Consider the following 20,211-nt stretch of genomic DNA (forward strand, 5'->3'; position numbering starts at 1 on the left):
AAGTCAGTTGCTGGAAACACTGCAGTACCTAGTAAAAACTGAACTGTGGAAATGAACACATGAACCCATCCAAAGAAAGGCCGTGGCATTTCAAACAGGATTTCATACTTGTTCCCATTTGTTCTCTGCTGAGCACGCAAGCAAGCCTGCGCACACTCATTTTTCAGCAGAGGCTGATGCAGTTTCATGGATTTGGAGAACAGCGTTGCTAGTTACAGACGACTGTGCCGTTTTAAAGTTAGCGATGCTACTACGGGCAGCTTCATTTTGCGCCAAGGGGCCTGTCAAATAGGCACACTGTGGGCAAATACTAGCAGCTAGCGTTTGATCTCCTGTCTGCTCATTTTCCACCCTCTAACAGGCAAGACTCCAGGCTTCAACCTTCCACTGAGGCGATAAATAAACATGAGGTTTCAGTAGGAGAGAAGGGAGGTCAACAAGCCTGCTCAGCATTTCATGTGGGACAGGCTGAAGCTCAGCCCAGTGCTCAGACTCCACCAAAAAGCTAGAGTCAAGACAGCCTGAACCCGTTCTAGGGGAGCATCTGCACATGACACGGGGCACACACACTGCTAAGCGTGGAAACTTTAATAATCTGTAAGGAATCTCCTTCATAGTAAAGCCAGGAGAAGTGATCCCAACAGCTTCATCTGCTGTAGGACTTGCTTCCTTGCTTCCCTCCGAGAGAGGCACCTGTCTTGGAGCGCACACATACCACTCTCTTGTATTTTTTTTTTTTGCAGTATTTTATTTCTGACAGGCATTTACAACGTTCCATTCATAGAACTAAAAACATAAAAATAGACCTTCTTTCAGCTTATAAAAGAAATATATAAGAACCTTTGACATAGACATGTCATGACGTTATGTACAAGAACAACGGTACCTTCCCAGTACCAGCCTTCCAGTATTTCAGCGCTGACTGTATTCCGCTGGGTACAGCACAGGACAGCTAAAACCTCCGCTTCTCTAATACGCTGGGACACAACTGACGGGTAGATGATATAAAACAATGATGTGACAATACAAAGGGTATAGAAACCTTTCTAAAGCTTTTACGAAAAGAAATCAGAAGATAGCAAAAAGTTAATAGAGAAAGCTTTCGTAAGATCAAGTATAGTGCACCAGAAACCAGAAAGGGGCGGGGGGGCAAGGGGAGAATGCTAGCTGGGACACGAAGACAGTGATGGATTTTTTAGGGGAGTAATTTTTGTTATGTTTTAAAATATAGTCAGAGTGGATTTTATAAAATATAATCCTAAAGCTATTATAAAATTTTAGGTTTTCAAAGCACCTACTAATGTGTCAAACATCAATAGATACCAACAAAAAAAAAATTCATATAGTCTTCCTTTTTTCCTATAGGTGAAACTGAAATGGGAAAAGTTATATAAATCTTAAAAAAAAGTGCTATTTTGTATTTTGTATTTGGAAGTCTACTTAAAAACCACAAGATTTTAGTCACGTTTTACCCTGTTTTAGATGTTTAAATAAAAGATTTAGAATGTTAGAGGTTTGCTTGTGTAGAACTTGTTCATACTCTATTGCAGTGGAAAAACTTTTATAAAGGAACTAAAACACACTAGTTTCACCCACAGTAGGAGAGTGGATGAGGTCAGTTTTTTGGCCATGAATTCCCTGTCCCCTAAGCCCAAACTCTGCCAGAGAAAGTGGACCAGACAGATCTGTGATGTTGCTACACTGGCTCCAGCAAGGTTACACCATGGATCAGTTTGGTCCACTACAATTCAGTCATGTCATTTCATTTTATTCTTTTTATTATCTAACTAAACTCCAGTCTCAAACATATACAATAATCCTTTTCCTGAAGAAAGTTATACCTAAATAAGGGTTTCCAGTTTATACTTTAATATAAAATCAGCATTCCTAACCCTCTGCAAAAAGCTAGCCTCGTATTCTAGACGTGGAGCTACACTAATGCTGTAAAACTCTTATCCCTTTGTGCCCCTGCATCTCAGGTAAAATACAAAAAAATAGTTCTTCAAGTGTTAAATTTGGATCTCTTTTAAGAGAGTTTGGCATCTTTACAATATTATGTAAAACTAGAGCTTCCAACATTGACATTAAATTAGACCAGCCACAGACCAAGAGGACTTAACACAACATAAATCCCAAACCTTTCCTCACACATTCCTAAAATACATGTATTTTCTCTTACATTTAAAGAGGGAAAAGTAATAAGAATACTGCAACTGTACACGTTAAAAAGGCAGTTTCCTCAATAAGGAGATGAACCTACGACTGACGTTTTACGGCTATAAACCCCTCTGTTCGTTGTGCTATTGTTCAAGCTAGTTCACTGCACGTAGGTTAAGACATCCAGAGTAATTTGTTTTCCAGTGATGATATTCTCCCCATACTTAATTTCAGCCCCTGATTATTTCAGAATAAATAAAATAGTGTGAAAGCCCTTGGTAACATAAGACAGGACCTCAAGCTTATTCTGTTCCAGGTTTTGAACATTTTACAGTTGCCTAAAGTGTGGCCACATGGCTTCGGACCAATTCAGCTGCCGAAATGGTGTGTGCAAGTGTGCAATCTATCGGGATCAGCTCTCCGCGGTGTGCGGGGGCAGGAGGGAGGGATGTAGGGTGGGACGGGGAGACCTACGCATCCAGGCAGGGAAGGGGACCGGTTTAGAGCTCTGTGTTCAGTTTCCTGCTGGGGACAAAGTCTTCACGCCTAACCCAGATGACCTCCTCGCTGTGGCCCTCCATGTCGCCGTTGATGCCAGACAAGGCTGCCTGCTTCTTCAGCTGGGTCATCCTGGAGGCGTGCGTGTCCACGGGTGGGTGCGGGCGGTCTCCCTGGCACGGCTGGCTGCTCGTGATGGAGGCTGCCTGCAGCCGCTCCCGAAGGTCTCGGTCAGCCACAGCACCTCTCATGGCCTCGCAGTACTCATCGTCATCGCTGAGGATGTCCGTTTCCTTGATGTCCTCCTGCTCCTCATACTGAGCAAGGTCAAACTGTTCCTCTACCCAGCGGTCAGTGTCCCCACTGTGCGTGGGCTGCTGGGGCTCTTTTTCGGGGCTGCTCGTGTAGACGGCATCTGAGTCAATGGTAAACCTGTTTCGGGCCAGCCGCCGCCTCCTCCTCCCAAGAGACTTGCTTGGGGCTGACACTGCACACACAAAGATAAAACCCCACAGGCTTTTTACACATGGTACAACTCTCTTTAAAAAGTTAGTCTTCCAGGGGCCCTTTATTTAACACCGCTAGGCACAAAGCAGGCAGACTCCCACGAATGACCTAGTCATTCGGCATCCTCCCTGTGGGCAAGTCACACTTCACTCAGCTCCTCAGCACAGGTCTCTCTCCAGCTGAAAAAGGAGTTTCTGCTACTCAGATCCACAGTTGGGATAATGGCCCTCAATTACTGTTCCTCCTAAGCGGCAGGCAGGCAGCCAGCCAGCACAAAGCGCATCTGTTCAGCTCAGCTTCTCACACGCAGTGCCCTGCTGTCAGCACACCGTGAAAACCAACTAGGCTTAGGCTCACGCCTCGGTACAGGAAATCGCTTTGTCTCAGGTAAGAGCAACGCTAGGTTTCCCGGTAGCTACCTTGGTGCTGAAAACGCTGCAATTGTTGCATTATTTACAGGGAAGTAAGATCCCTGTCCAGACTCTGCCACTCCCTCCCCAGCTCCCTCCCTACTGGCGGGCGGGAGAGGAAACAACCCCAAAACCCAAAAAGCTTTCAGAAGTTCCTTACTCAGCATCAGCTGGTCTACTAGCTTTTGCAACTGGCCCAATTAGCAAATTCACATCTTCTGTGTTGGAACATCTTCATAAGAGGCTTGTGAGGCAAAGCAGGGGATGAATCCTGCAGCTGAAGGACCTGCAGGCATTCCAGCACTTTACGTGCACACACACGTAGCTCCATGGCAAGCAGGTGAACTCCGAGGTTACAGTTTGTCCCCCTCCACTGAACAGCACCTTAGCACTTTCAGTATGTATTTATTAAACTCTGGCTTGGGGCTGGGGTTACATTTTAATATCCCTGAGCCCTAAAACACGCACTAACTACAACAGCTCAGCAGTTGCAGATTTTAACCGTAGTGAGAGGTCTGGACTCTAGGAGATTCTCATCTCTGCAGAATTCATCATGCAAATGCACCAACGAGCCAAACTGAAAGGTTTGGCATCTACAGCAGATCAGCCCCACAGGCTGACTGAAGAAGCACTGTAGTAAAACAGCTGCATTTTGGCCCTCCTTTGACTCTTCTTCCTTATGATTTTAAGTGTCTCTGAGGCAGATGGCTAGCAACACCCCGAGTGAGAAGCCATGCTGCGAATGTTATTGGTCTGGCCTGCCCATTACAGAAGAGGAACAGAAAGCCTGGCTGTCTACAGTGCTGGATCTAATGAGCAGAACAAAAAAAAAAACCAACAAACCACCAAAAAAACCAACCACCAGACCAGATCAAAACACGCAGCGGTGCCATGTACTTTTCAGTTGGAAGCATGTTTCTTCCCTTCATCATCTAGTGTTCTGAAAATGAAACCCTGCTTTTCCCTGGGATTTCCTCATTGCTTTTGCCTGAAGTCAACTGAAAAGGAAAATCCATGGTTTAGGACAGGCCATTACAATAGCATCAAGTGCATGCTTCTCAAAATGGGAGAAGCAGAAGCACGTGCCCTTTAGCAATAGAGCTGAAAAGTCTAAAATGGAGGACACACCAAGCTATCTCTTCAAACCAAGCCACTCACTTAGGGGAGCTGATTTTTCTTGTGCATTTTAGTTTAAAAGTGCTAGGGTTAGCTCAAAATTCTGTACATGCTTTTAAGAAGTATGCAGTGGGCTTCTGCTTTGTTCAGCTTAAACCCATTTCCAGATTAAAGTGCACAGCCCATCAGTATTGACAGGAATCCCATTTCTTCCTTCCATGCCAGAAGGACTGCTCTGAAGCTGAGCCTTGAGTGCAAAGCAAGGTAAATAGAGGCAATTTAAGGCTCTCAAAGAGGTGAAGCATGGAAAACCAGCAGTTTTTACATACACAGGAGAGAATGCTAATCCTAATATACAAGTAACAGACACCACCACATGTCCTACAATGGTGCTGGGGTTACTGGGATCTTGAAAGTCTGTAGCCCTACAGTACCTGCCCTGTTCATGGCTGGCCTTGCACCTTTTAGAGCACACAATCTTTTTCCACCAAAAGGAACATATTGCTGGGATGAGGGCAAACTTTCGGTTTTAAGAAGCTGTCTTCTGTGTTTATCCCGCAGAATCGAGTGCACTGCTTTCAGAAAGTCCTTCCTGTGTTCTGGTGAACTGAAAAACAGGCGAGAAGAGAAAAGGCAGCATTATCCCTTGGGAACTGCTAAAAGCTCGCTGTGAATGAGATAAATAACGACTGGTTCTGTAATTTAAGACTGCAAACTGACTGGCATGAACCGCCACCAGAGAAGACTCAATTTAGTAACGTATTTTCAAAGCAAAGCTAAACCTATAGTCCTTGCAATGGACATCCAAGGAAACAGATGCACTGTTCATTCACAAAAAATTTAGTCATTCACCCCTCTTGAATGACACCCTCCTTTTCATCCAATACCAGTCACACACTCTGCTTTGTCTGATACACATCAAGCTGACCTATGGTGGCTAATTAAATCTTAAGTTTGTCTCCTGTAAACACACACCAAGCAGAAGTCCTGCAACTCTCTGCTACCTAGTAGTAGGAATTGGCTTGGCATCAGCTGTGTTGGGCTCTGGTGAACTTGTGTACCAAATTCTTATTTGAACGCTAAAACACGTCAGGGCAACCACCACGATGAACACGGACAAGGTTTACTTAAAGAAAAGGCAACGTATTAAGAGCAGAGGTTGGAACTTCACATGACAGGTACCAACTGAACATACCACAGTAGCAACTACCTGGCATAAAGATCCAATGCCAGAGTTTAACTGAACGTAAATTTGTGAAAGGAAAACTGTAATAAGGGTATCTCCATAAAGGTGCAAGCTGATCAAATATATGCTTTTATTTTAATACATTTGACAAAATTCTGCCTGCCAGAAGTAAGGTTTCCACACCTCTCCCCACTTCCCCTACTGGCTATTTCCAGATTGCCTTCAAGGGAAGACACAGGCAAGGTGGGATCCCGTGATGCAGCTGCTATTGAAAATATAGAAAAGCACTTACCTACAGCAAAGGTGAAAGGTTCTTTCTGGCCTGCCTTCAGACTCAGATTTAACATGGACAATCTCACATACAGAATTGGCCTCTGCATCTAAAGTGAAAAGCAAGCAGAACATCATTCAACAGTTTCTCATGTTTAACCTCAATTAGAGTATTTATTCCATAATCCTGAATAAAGGGTTTAAGACCATCCAGGACAACAGATAACACGCTGCAAACAATATTAGCTCATGGCTGAAAGGCAGCAGTGGGCAAGTGACTAACGAAACAACACCCTTAAGTTTGCCAAAATCTAGTAGTACTTTATATGCACTTCATTCAGTCTCATAAAAATATGAAAAAAAAACCCCAAACAACCCCAATCCAGCTTTTCAGGTATTCCACAGAGTACTGTCGCATTTTACAGCTACCTCTTATTTTCTTTCCACTTTCACTTATGCATTAGAAAGGGAGCAAACTATTTAAAATTTTGAAAGTTTTATTAGTATGAACCCGTCGACAAGAACAAAAATTCACTAGCTCTGTTGTCTCACAGCTGCAAGATCGCTTTCTAGTCTCCAGAAGAGGAACAGAGTGAACCAGAGTCGGCAACAACTTTGCCCTGTTTTTCCAAAACCCTGCCCAGCTTCAGAAGAGCACTGACAAGCTGGAGGTACACCACTGGAGCTTCTGCCCGTTCATCTCTCTTCAGGGCTGTTACGGATGTTAAGGTTGTGGGTTCCTTTTACAGGCCCCAGAAACTGCACACACATGTACTAAGGGCAAACACTGATCACTGAACACCCCCAGACCAAACACTAAGAACCCTGCCAAATTCGTGCAGCGGGAACATTACCTGCACTTGCCAACGCTCGAACCTGCAGTGCTTCCAAAGGTATCATGTGGCGAAAGCGGAACGGATCCCAGTCTTCGTAAATTGAAGCTCTATGTGATCCTCCCTGGAAGAAAAAAATACCATTAGGAAATGAGACACCTTGGGATAGTCAGGCACAAAAGTCTCCTGTGCTTTGCACTGAGAACATCCAGCTAGAGACTAGTTGCAATTCTTATTTTCTCACTACAACCTCTTAGTAACCAGTGTCACTGAAGCGCCTGAGAAGATCTTGCTAAAATCTAGACAAAAGCAACCATTAGGCCAATCAACTCTTATCAATGCCTTCAAAAAGTAATTCCAGACCAGTGCTGCATTCTCTCCTCCAAGTGCACATACACTCAAAAACATGTATTAGTTTTGCCTTATTCACTCTGAAGTTACCTTGTGGCCAGCTGACTTTAACCATACAAGCATTCCAAATCATACTTTGGTTTATGCCATATGTGGGAATCCAAAAGCTTTCTGTAATACTATAAACCGTGGTCCCTACTGCAGCAAGGCAGGTGTTTACTGTTAAACCTTAGCTTTCACCTTGAATCCCAAACGCCAGTAGGATCCCCTGACACATACTGCAGGCATACCACATCTAGCAGCACTCGCTCAGCAGCACGCCACAGCCAGAGCGGGAATGCGGGCATTGTGTTTCACTAAGAAAACTGACAGACATCAGCTCCCGTATTTGACTTGTATACACTGACCAAAGAGTCAAACACAAGAGAGATGTTCAAGGTGATACCTTGTTTCACGCAAGTCCGTTTCACAGCACGGGTGAGGCAAGCAACATGAATGACTGGTCCAGCAGAGAGCAAAAGATAAACTAAATGAACACTTGCAGACTGCTGTGCCCAGGCTGAACAGCAGGCCACTCGGCACTACCCAAAACCTCAGCTGTGTAGCAGAGAACAAGGATGACATACGCAAAAGTACCACAAATGCACACACCATCACCGAAAAGGTCCATCCAACTTACTAGTTTCTTCTTCTGTTTGGAACCATCCTTGTATACAAGTACCACAGCAGTTTTGAACACTAGAGAAAGTTAGAAACAAAAGTCACGTAGTCAGTAAGGCTGGGAACAGGTCTCCTCTATGCCCAAGCACACAGACCTTTCAACTCCTCAGACTACACTCACCTGAGTCAGGGAGGGAAGGCAGGAGTAAACCTACCAGCCCTCTTGCATATTCTTCCCAAAAATCCAATCTCAACAGCTTTTATCAGGTTACTTCAAAGTCACTTGAAACTCAAACGAGTTTAAGTTACCAATTATTGGAACAACTATCTGAACAGCAACAGTTCTACATAAAAATTTAGAAAACTTAAATCCCGTGGCTAGGTTCATCTCAGACAAACGAGCAGCATCCAGCTACATGCAGCCAGTCAGCAATGAGACTGTGCTTGGACAGAATTTGAACCCCTACCAGGTGGGATGGGGGTTTATACCAAATTAAAAAGTGAGCACCACTGGCAGGCAGAGGTATAGCCTCATTCCTCTTTTGCCACATAACATCTACTCGGAGCTGGAATTTGTTTTTCAAGACTCCAGTTTTCCTTGTAACCTCTTTCTTTCAGGCCTCAACTGCACCCTTTGTTATCAGACTGAATTGTACAGACACTTACTTCTGGACATTTTATGAAACCAATTTCAAGATTTCTGGAGCAATTAAGAGTTGCTACACATTTCTAGCAGCTTTCATGAGGCCACTCAGCTTCAGGGTATGACCAGGTGCTTTCCCAGCTGACAGGAAAGCAGTCAATTTTTATATGCTCTTCCAGAGCAAAGCTGTAAGAGCCTGTCTGTAATCTGCTTGGTGCAAAACGAAAATAAAAATCATTGGCTCCCTAACCAGAATCACTTTCTGAAAACAACAAGGAAAAAGCCTGTTGCGTGTGAAGAAACTTAGGAACAAATAAAGAAAACTTATCACACTCTGCATTACTTGATATGATTCTGAAAGTACAAGAGATGTGGTTTAGCCAATATAAGCTATCATGTACCTTTCCAAGGGACCATACTTCAATGTAGTGGAAAGACCTTGAGATCTATGCCAACAGCAGTTTCAGTTTCTAGTTTGGCCACCCAAGATAGACTACTCAGAGGGAGACAGACCACTCTAAAGCAACTCACTGGGAGTCCTGGCTTAGCTTTTAAGCACTTCTTAAAGCTTAGGTATACAAGTTCTTTCTGGCAAAAGGCACAGAGAAAAAAAGGCAAAGCCTTTGCAAGCAGCCAATTAATTCTACAGGATGTAAAGTAGAGTTACTTTGCATCAATCAGACTACCAAACTATATCTTTCCAGAGACAAATACCTTTCTATATAGCCCTCAATTCATAGCTTTGGATATGGGTTTAAGAAACTCTTGCTCTATTACAGTAGTCATCTCCAAACTCTTCACCAGTTTTAAATGAACACAGAAAAGAATGTGACCATTGCAAAGAGACAAATAAAGCTTTGAGTTTCAGCAAACCAGAGCCAGTGCTCAACTACCTTCAACAAATATTTGCCAAGGCATAGCTGACAGTCTTTTAGGCATCTGAAATAAAATTACTCAGATACAAACCAAATGCTGCCAGTTCAGGTTCCTTCTTCCACTTCCCCAGTGAAGCAGGAGGATTCAGCCATATCACTGTATTATGCAAAAGCAAGTCCCCCATCGAAAGGTCTGCAACCTGCCAACACAAGCACATGCCCAAACTCACAATGTGTAATTAGTTCAAGAAAGCTTACTTGAATTTTCAGTTCAAGAAAACTTGCTTGACATTTATTCCTAAACAGACAAGGGAACTTTTGGAATATTTTATCAGATGACTGCAAGTGTGTGCAAACAGACTGTGACAGTTAGCAACATATGCAAGTAAAACCTTAAACGGTTAGCATAAATTAGGGGAAGTCCAAATCAGAGTTTGTCTCTTCTAATTTGGTGGGAAGTCAGGGCAAACCCCAGATTTTTCCCTTGCATTTTTTTCCTCCTTTGTCCATCTTCTCCCTGTCGGTTTCTTTCTATTTGGTTTGAACACTTAAGCATAGCCCCCATCACACACACACACAATTTGGGGTGAAGTTTATAGAGACCGCATCATGTGAAGTGGTCAAAGCACTTCCTCCCCACAGTTGCCGTGGCTCTTGATTTTGCCCAAAGGTGCATCTGTGGAAACCACATTGCTGAAAATGGACTAATAAAGGAGCTCATAACAACTGTTGGGAGATGCCTACTAATATTGCAGCAACCAGATCTTTTGTTTTGACTTACGGTCTCCCCGAGTGACAAATCGAGAGCTATCCCCAGCCTAGGGGCCGTGTTAGCCCATTCCTCCAGGACTGAGCCACACCGAGTCTTCACGCAATTGCATATGAACCGTAGGAGACATCTAGACCAAAGCCTAAGGCATTCTTACATACCAAGCACACCAACACACTTTCTAAAAGAGAAACAGCAGTTTCTCACACACCGCACCTCGCATTTTTATCTCTTTAAAGTGATTAAAGAGCTAAGCACAGACTTGCCTCAGCATGCCAGTCCACTCAGACTGGTGGGGTGAGGTTATTTATGTGGAATGAGGAGAGTCAAGACATCGACATCAGAACAGTGAACTGCAGATTTGTGATTTTGACCGAAGCACGATATTGAAGATGCGTTAACCCACTACTTCTTTACATTGGTCCCACTCACCGAACCATACATGGAAAAGCAGTTTTTGAATTGGATTGGGATTTTTCTGTTTGCACCAGGATCCACTTAAATGACACAGCATGAAAGGTAAATATTTGATAAAACATTCATGCTACAGGCACCAAAGTAACAGCCTTTTTCTCCTAAATTTGATCATCCGTTACCTCTTTTTTCTCCCCTGTTTGTTCTGCTATGAGTTGGTCAAACACTGCACCATATTCTTCATGGATTTTCTGCATTTCGTTAATGTGGCTGGCAACTTTGTTCATTGTTTTTATGGCCACTATAAGAAAGACAGAGAGACAGGGGAAGAGACAAAAGGTATTTTGAAGGCTCTGAGGGGAAGGAGGATGGTTCCAGATCAGTGATTAAATAGGGAACAGCAAGGCAGGTTAGCTCCTTACCATCAAGGTGGTAATGTTCTTCACTGTCTACGTCAGTCAGAGCAAAGAGCTCCTTCAGCAGGAGAGGGTATTTCAGTATCCGCTGGATGGGTTTGATGAGGTAAGACTCCAGCGTGGAGGAGTGCTGCCGTCGGGGATTCTGAGCATCCAGAAATGCCTTGAAAGCAGTGTCTGTCTTGGCTGGAAGATTAAAATGAAGTGATAGGATAAATCAAAAATCATAACAGCTACCCTGATAAAGTGACTTTTCCAGCTGTAAATCAATATATCCAGAGACATTTTGCAAGGAACTGCAGATTTATCGGGTCCACAGTATTAGATTTATGCATTTCAGATTTTGAGTTACCCACACTTTGCCACAGATATGCTATTTATGATTTAACAGGTACCCACCTACCATACCAATACACGCAGGTTTTAATTTCACTGTCCACAGCATTTCTGGACTTGCAACTATTGTAGAGCACCATAAAGTGTTTTAATCAACTGTTTCCTTTACGAAAAGGCTCAAGTCGGTTATTTGTAAGAAGTCAGTACTCACCCATCTAGTCTGACAGGTACACCTATAATACTGGTGATTGTTACCTGGTCCTGTTACCATCAAGCAACCTGATCTGGTTATTGTTTCCTCATTAAACCTTAAAATGCAGTACTGAACAACAACAACAAAAATCAAGAGCTAGTAAGGAGGCAGGAAGCAGTAAATTTATGATAGTACACCATATTTTGGGAGAACAGGCAGAGTGGACATCTGATTGCTATCATCTTGTTCACCTGACTGCTACTGGATTTATAAAAATAGCGTTTTCTCTGTTGCTCCCTCTGCTAGAACACAGATTTGTACAGGGAGGGAAGTACGGAGAAGGTGGCATTTTTAGACATACAAGTTACTCCGTGCAAGAACAATTGCTTTTGTTAGAGCCATGTCCCCTGCCAAGGTTGGGTGGGTTTTTTGCAGACAGTCACCTGATTTCAATAAAGCAACTTGAGTTTCAAATCCAAAGGCCACCTGTACCTCAGCTAAGGACACCAAATTACACTTCAAATACACTCCCAGGCTTTTTAAGAGATTTCTTACTGGAATAAAATTTTGTTTGTGCCATTATTCAAGTACAACCATTTCTCATGCAAAACAAAACAACCAGATCTATGGCCTTAACATTAAAGTCTAACAAAATGATGCTGAAAGAAAGCATGGATGTGACTAGCAGCAAATCATTCATTCATGTATTCCAGAGCTACCGAATATACCTTGCAGCACGGTAAATAAGAGTTTACAAATAGACATGAGAAAAACATGTGCACAGCAAAAAAACCAAACCAAAACAAAACCAACCAAGAAACAAAAAAACCCCAAACTTCTGATTGTCAGGCATCCAGATGCTCTTTGAAAAAAAAGAGCTCCTCCCTTAATGCTCCTACAATTGGAACCATTTGTTTATTTAACGTTCTGGCCAAAAATGAACTGCACGAAGAAGCACTGCTAACTCCAAGAGATTAACACTTTCACAGGGGAAAAATACACCACTCCAAGGCAAGGAGGTACGTGAGCATTTAGAAGCCAGACCACAGCTCATTTATCTCTGTCTCAGCAAGCCAAGCTCTACTAGGAATCCACACATAGAAACTTCTCGGGCAAACTGGAATGAAGGTGAGAGGAAAACGACGGGGGAGAGAGAGAGTACAATGAAGTAAAATATTTAGACAGCTTCCATAAAATGTTCTCCCAGGCTGATCTTTTCCTAGTGGCTGTCAGCATTCAACCACATTGGCCAGAGCTTCAGTGGGATTGCCACTAGCAAGGATTCACAGCGCAAACTCAGGGAGGATCCAGAGTTCATTACAAGCATCACTACTCCTGGTTCCAAAGTACACAGTGATCCATTAGCACAGCCCACATTGCCCATTTATGAAATCTTTCCACTCCTCACATGACTGAAATGAAACTGAACATGTCAGGGGAGAACAAATTAAGTGTGTGGGGAAAAGCTACATGCGAGGTTAACGACACCTTGTAGTGAGCTACTCAGGTATCATGCCACGGATGGTGGTCCAAGATCACCCATAGCACGGAGCTCTCTGCAAGCCTCTCAGGCCAGATGGACTTACTTCCCTACTGCAAAGTCTCCTGGAGAGCAACCAGGCACACACATGCCCCCATTCCTCTGCCGCAACTTGCCCCGCGTGGTCTGGGGTGCAGCGGCCACCTCTCCTCATCCACAGGCACAACCTGTGCCAGCTCAAACCAACAGGTCACTGCAACACCTCTCTCTCTCTCTCTCTCTGCATGCCCAACATGCATTTGTCCAACACATGGCTCTTACCTTTCACCAGTACTTTGGGGACTTTTGTGTGGCTGGCACAGAAGGCGCTGTACAGCTTGAACCGGTCAGCATAGTAAAGAAAGGATCCACCCAAGGAAAACAACACTTTCTAGGATTTAAAAAAAAAAAAAAAAAAAAGGCATTAGGGAAAAAACAGCACATGAAAACCAGTTGTTAGAGTTATTTGTTATCTTCCCTTCTTCCATGTCACCTGAAGTTTCCATTTAGCTTTTGGATAACAGGACACTGCACTTTTAGAGTGTTTTCACACCATCTAGCAAGAAACAGGCCTAGCCTTGATCTGTGGATTTGAGCTATGTGATTAACATCATGAGGCAAGTTCCAGTTAGGATGACCTGGAGACACTGTACTGTTTGTCGGACGCAGGCAAAGGAGGAAAGGTACAGTGACAGAGAGAGTTTAGAAACCACAGGTGTTGTCACACCTAACCCATGCTCACATCTCTGCTGTAGAGCAAGGTACTTCAGGTTGGGTGGTGATTGTTTTGTTAAATGTGGTCACAGCCATGCTGTCCTGTTGAAACATCACTGACTATAGAGGGAACTAGGTTCACAGCTCCAGAAAAGTATTTAACCCTGAGCTTAAAATCCTGTTGGTCTAAGCAATGACCAGAGGCCACAGAAAGGACTGGATGTATCTGACTTCATAACAGATCAAGACACTAATGAGCTGCAAGACTATTATCCCTCTGCATAAACACACCAAGGTCTTCACTCTCTTCAAAATGAGTTTGTCTTAAGGACCAAACACAATCTTTCCCTAAGATGTCTATGCCATAGACAAGCATTTTCTCCCCTACCCACTTAAGAACAAGACAACATGGGGTGGGGAGATGAGACAACGCATAGGCAGCTTGCCTACAGTCAGCAGCGGGAAGCAAACTGCAGAACTGGAGCCACAAAACCCTGGAGTCCCATTTTGCACGCTGTGGTCAGACAACACCCATAGGACAGAACTAAAAGTGAAGCTGATGCACTTCTTCTGGAAAAAGGTGGAAGCAGCAGCGCTCGGAAGAGAGAGTTCTCTCCATAAGGAGGCTTCTTCCACAATCCTCTCAAGGCTCAGATGACACAGTGGTCACAGAGGCTTCCTCCACTTAAAAAGAAGAAAAAAAAGTATCTCTGTGCTCTCCATTAAGGGCACATTTCCTACAAAACAAAAGCTCTGTTCTAGTTATGCTGAGGGCAGCGTTCATGATTGATGCTTATTTTAAACAAGCACCTGGTAGCAAAGCCACACAGGCTCAAAAAGACACATTCTTTCAGTAGTTCTTCTAGGGCTGTATGTTAGCTGAAGAGCAATCCCAGTGGAATTATTATTATTATTCATAAAGACATCCTGTCCTCTGCCAACGTAAGTGTTCAAAGCAAGAGTCAAATTCTCCAAAGACAAAACATTGCATTAGCTTCTTGCCATATATTCAATACATGACTGCATCAGAAATAAAACAAAATTTCTGTTTCCACATCTTCCTTTTTTTCTAATATATCTTTAGTTTACATTTCTATCTTTGATGCACATCTGCTGATAAGTGAAAGTATTTGCCATATAGTTCTGCTATGCACCAAAAGTCCCAATACAGAATTCAATTTACGGTTCTGATCTGTAGCCCTAGTGGGCTTCTGAACTACTACATTAGACTTGTCAGAACAAAGATTTTGTGTAACTTTCCATTTCTAGTTTTTCCTGACAGCCCAAGACAAGAAATCTGGCAGAAGGGCAAGAATAGCGTCTAAAAGCACATGACGTTTGAGATTTCTAGTGCTCTACACGGCTAAATGTAGCAAAACCTACAACTGTAGCAGGATGTTTTTCTAACAGCTTCAGTATTAGCTAAAAAAAATAACCTCTAGTGTAAGTAGATGTAGGTTTTTACATGAGCAGTGACAGTAGTGAGGCAAATATGATGAAGAGTGTTAAAGGACTACTCCAAACGTAAACAACGGGATTACCTTAAATTGTTCAACTTTTTCAAGCTTTTCCAGGTCTGGAACCAGCCTTACTCCATCTTCGAGAGTTTTCAAGAACTCTACCTGAAATGCTACCATTTCAGTCAGGTTCCCAAAAAGAACATCCAGCTAGTAAGAGAAAAAAAAGCAAGATGCTGAAAGTATCACTTTGCAGCTAAATCATGTTTTCTAGACTTTCAGTAATTCTCAGTCCAATTGTATAATCAATGTAATGTCAGGAAAAAACCTACAGACTACACATTACTGAGCAGTACCTTTATGCTCTACTCAATCCGTTATTTTAAAAGAAATGGAATTCAGAATTTCTCCATAGCCCTTGCTCAAACAAGCAAGTCAAGCAGGGGGGTGGGTGGAGAAGAGGGGTGTGCATAAGCTATCCAGCAAAAAGATAAGCAACAGTTAACATACCTCATCTGGTGTGAGAAACGTTTCTTTTTGTAGAGGCTTCAGGTATCTCTCCATGAGACAATTTAAGTCCTAAAAATTCAGAAAAAGATTCCCATGTCGGTTCTTCAAACTGCTTCTGAATATATAGAGGTGGCAAAGATCACCGTTTACCTATGATCTATCTATGAATTTTTCCCTTTCACACATAAAAGAGCTAGATTTCACAGAATTTAAGACAGTAAAAGGAAACATTTACATAGTTTTACTTATAAAATCGTTACCAGCTCTCATTGAGCAGTGTTCCTCTGCACACCAGCTAAGTAATTCCAAATGACAGCATAAGAATTCGGAAAGCCTACTTTTTTCAGAGGCTTAAGTCACTATTCTAGGGACAAATTGTAGAACTGAATGTCAGTTAAACAAAAGATACATGCATGAAACATACTTTGAATTATTAGAGAAGAAACTAACAAAGTTTTCCAGATGGAGCAGAAATATTAGTGTGGACTGAAGCAACACATCAAAACCCCTTACTTTGACGTAGGTGCGTTCTGTCTCGAGAAGTTCACAGATAACCTTTCGCAGTTTATCTGCATCTGTGAGTTGTCTCATGGTGGCCAGCTGTGGTCCTGTAAATTCCTGAGGATGAGCACTTGAATCAGAAGAGTTCATTTCATGCAGACTGCGACAGAAAGCAGCGACCTGCTCTGTACTCTTCAAAAAGAAGGAAGAGGAAAGACCAGCGGTAATATTTTAAGTAAGAGCTGTAGGAATGATAGAGCTGAGAAGCCTTTGCAGTTAAGCAGTTGCAGCTTGAGGGCTTTTTGACAGGCACCAAAGTCCAGAAGTGCACACATCATTTCATATATCTGTCTATCCTCTCTCTCAGTGACTGGGGATAAGGGGGGGGGGGGGGGAGGGGGGGGGGGGGAATAACCGAGTTGCACAATTCAAGTTAATTGAAGTGCTGTTCAACAACATTCCTGGTTTCAGATAAGCATGAACTTTAATTTAAATAGGCTGGTCCAGCATTTAAGATTGAAAAACAAACAAACAAGAAGGCCTAGGAATCAGGAACCAAAAATGACCATGCAAACAAAACACACACCCCAGCCCTCTGCCAGTTCCCTAATCTAGTCTGCAACAGTCCTGTGAATAGCTGTGTCAACACAGCCAAGGAGACAACACAGAGACAGAAACCTTTTAAGCTGTTTTTCCAGGAAGCAGAGTCATCAGGGGAACCAAAGACTCTCAAGTATTCAAAGGCAAGCTCTTTCAGAAAGTAACTGTATACCTGTTTTGTGTCTGGAAACATGTCTTGCAGGGTGAGTTTCTTCCCCCTAAGTCAGTTTTTTCAGAGCTGCTACATCTAGCTGGTTTCTGTAACATTTAATCAGCTGTCTATGTGTAAAGACAGTTATCCTCTCTTCCCTCCCTCATGTTAGATCGTCATCTTGCATCTTTTGTTATGCTGAAAAGTTTGGAGCAGGTATAGTCTGTGTCTGTGACGACAGCCCCAGGCTTCTAGGGTTGCCCCAGCAGTGGCACGAAGGGTCTCCATCCCTCCCAGAGACCCGGAGGGGGCACAGGAGGCCAAAGAGCTGCTGCACTTGATCACACCTCTAACCTTCTGCATCTAATGCCTACATGGTATCTTAACTCAGATTTAGTGACTTGCCGGCACTGCCTCTATAGCCCTCCAGTTCACAGTAAAATGACTGACCCAAAATTAGCCTGTTCAGAAAATATGCAAAGAGAGGAGAAGAGGAACACCCCCACACACATATCCCAGTGGGTGGGGTGGGGTGGCATGCGGGGTGGTAAGAAAAAAGAAAAAAAGCGCATCACCACCATGCAGTCTGGAGACAGAGCCGTGCCCCCTGGGAGATCACTCCCACCAACTGGTAGCAACAACCTCATCCAGAACCTGCACTACCCCACACCTCTGCAATGGCTCAGTGCTGAAAAATCTCCACATTTTTTAAGCTGCACAGCCTGCTCATACATACTTTCCCCTCTCAGTGCACATACCATGCCACGAGGCCAAGAGGAGCATTAAACATGCTAGTGACAAGTAAGGGATTTCCTGCCATAATACAGTTGCTATCCTTCAAGGTGTCTTATGCCTGTAAATGTTCACCCAAGTGTACCACTGTAAGGCGTATTAGTAAAGATGCTTATTACGCAAAGGATAAATTTCTTCAGGACAAAAGTGTAAGCAACAAACTAATTTTACTGAAAGTTACTAAAAGTAGCTGACTGTCTATACAAAAATGCCTATTGGACACAGTTTATTACAGGAAATATATTCATCGAGTATCTGAGGCTTAACTCGGATGAGGAAGAAAGGAACAATCTTGTAAATTGAGGACTGGAGTAAGCAGTGAGCTGAACCAGTCCACTTCCAACTGACCCAGCCTCTGGTAATGGCATGTGTCACTGTGAGTTAAGATCTATTAAAGTAATTCCTTCCATTCCTCAGCAAGGTTCCACTATATTCACTGCACTCAAGTATAAAGCATTGTATCTCTATATATGCAGGTTATACTTAAGCTGTATATATGCTTATGCTATATGTATGCTTATATATACATATGCGCTACATATAAGTACAAACCCAAACTTTTAGGTTAAGTTTGCATTAGATTTCAACCGGTGCAATGTTGATCCCAACCGCCCCGAATTCACAAAGTGCAGTACGTGAAAGCCTGGCTTCAGCACAAGTGAAAAAACCTGCCCGCGTTATCTGCTCTGCTGGAAAGGGACAAAGAACTGACAATTAATGGATGTTAATCTGAGCCTGCAGAGACCCAGGACATGCAGGGGTTTGCTCACGGATGTTTAGCTTTGTAAGACGATTTTATGAAACAGTATTTGAGGAAGACATATCCAGTGGCATTTTAAGAACCAAATGTAGAAATAAAAATAGTTACATAATGTATAAAACACAGTATGGAATGTGTTTTAAGCAGTTCATGCTTGATAGCCCGTAGACAGCTCGACATCCTGTGCATGCATTTGCAGTAAGTTGCAGGGAAAGATGGGTCACCCAGAAAGACAGCGCAAATCCACTTACACCATGGAACACCAGCTAAACACCAGTGAGAACCTGAAAATTAGATAACCTTCATACAGGCATGCAGTCTGCCCCAGAAGGAACAGCTACACCCATATGCCAAAAAGGAAGTGTAAAAGACTTTTAAAAGCCTTATCTCCACTTGTGCACGCTTAATCATCTGCTCACTGGCTTCAGCCATGCCCAGCTCCAGCCAGCAGCAACTGAGCTCTGCCTTGCTGGTGTCCTGCCTCACAGCTTTTTATGCATTCCCCAAGCACCACTCACCCAATACTCCTTGGACAGATGAAAAGTCTCCCACAATAACGTTCACAAACCCGTTCTCTTGCTTGCTCACTGAACAAACCGCTGTGGCGGTGTGCTCCTCCCCAGCCACTTAAGCCATAACCACCAGTGGGGGTTGTGACGGCTGCATCCACCTTACTCTGGACTTTGGCGGATGGATGGGAATACGGTAGCCGAGGGTTGTCTAGAATGGTGAGCCAGATGTCTTGCTGGTAGGCAAATATGATCATAAGTCAATTATATTCTCTATAAATAGTAGCCAGCCCAGGGCCCGTTGAGCCCTCCTGCACAGCAGCGAGCTGTACGCCAGGATGTCCCCTTGAGTAGGGATGCCTCCCAGGGTTACTCCTGGAGGTTGAAAGACTCCTTGCCACAAGAGATTCTCAGTATGTGATTAACAGCACACTAAACTGTGAAATCTTTGTGAAGTGATACATAGCGAAGTGATACAGAGGAATGATTGTGCATATATAATCCTTTAGACATAAACCAATGACCAAGTCTGGGACCAGGAGTGGATCCAGCCACACCTACACTCCTCTTTGAGGAGTTTAGAATGCAAGGGGGACCCTTCTGAGCCTCATGGCTCAATGGGAGGGTCTCCTTGACAGGTTTGCCTGACCCTGTCCTCTATGCAGTAAATAATCAAGGGTACCTTGCCACTGGATGTCGTTAAACCGCTGTCACATTAACCATTGAACTTTGTTAACTTGCTGCTTTTATCAATAAAGCATACTGTTGCTTCTCTCTTATGAGTGAGGTGCAAGACTATCCATGACAACTGTCTTGTTTCATTCCTGAATGTGATTCTCGCTACCTTATATTTACATTAAAAAAAATATATCAATTTCTAGACAGAAAACAGATGCATATTGCACCAAGGGAGGTTCATAACGCAGCTATTTTGCTAAAAACTCTCAAACGGTATTAACAAAAGCCTCTCTATTCCCATTTTCCTAGAGAAAGTGGACAGAGTAGGGAAGGTCTGGAACAGAAAGAGATCCTTTTACCTTCCAGTACCAGCTCTGTTTGCCAGC

The 20,211-nt window shown here is 43.3% G+C and overlaps 1 protein-coding gene across 12 annotated transcripts in view; it reads right to left on the reverse strand.

Annotated features, from left to right (window-relative positions):
- Positions 1-727: 727 nt before the first annotated feature.
- The window catches only part of TIAM1 (TIAM Rac1 associated GEF 1), a 195,266-nt gene continuing 175,782 nt past the window's right edge, over positions 728-20,211 (reverse strand). For 9 of the 12 annotated variants that reach the window (XM_055801745.1, XM_055801742.1, XM_055801743.1 and 6 more), the window contains 12 exons: positions 16,348-16,527; positions 15,835-15,903; positions 15,409-15,534; positions 13,436-13,544; positions 11,112-11,291; positions 10,872-10,990; positions 9,598-9,706; positions 8,008-8,066; positions 6,999-7,101; positions 6,167-6,254; positions 5,123-5,295; positions 728-3,142 (listed from right to left, as the gene is read on the reverse strand). In XM_055801745.1, the coding sequence (XP_055657720.1) occupies positions 2,658-3,142; positions 5,123-5,295; positions 6,167-6,254; positions 6,999-7,101; positions 8,008-8,066; positions 9,598-9,706; positions 10,872-10,990; positions 11,112-11,291; positions 13,436-13,544; positions 15,409-15,534; positions 15,835-15,903; positions 16,348-16,527 (1,800 nt within the window). In that variant the 3' untranslated portion in view covers positions 728-2,657. Of the gene's footprint in view, positions 3,143-3,732; positions 5,296-6,166; positions 6,255-6,998; positions 7,102-8,007; positions 8,067-9,597; positions 9,707-10,871; positions 10,991-11,111; positions 11,292-13,435; positions 13,545-15,408; positions 15,535-15,834; positions 15,904-16,347; positions 16,528-20,211 lie in introns of all 12 variants that reach the window. The other 3 variants (XM_055801750.1, XM_055801749.1, XR_008746823.1) reach the window with 2 other exon arrangements.

This window comes from Falco peregrinus, chromosome 4 (assembly GCF_023634155.1).
Source record: "Falco peregrinus isolate bFalPer1 chromosome 4, bFalPer1.pri, whole genome shotgun sequence".
Classification (NCBI taxonomy): Eukaryota; Metazoa; Chordata; class Aves; order Falconiformes; family Falconidae; genus Falco; species Falco peregrinus.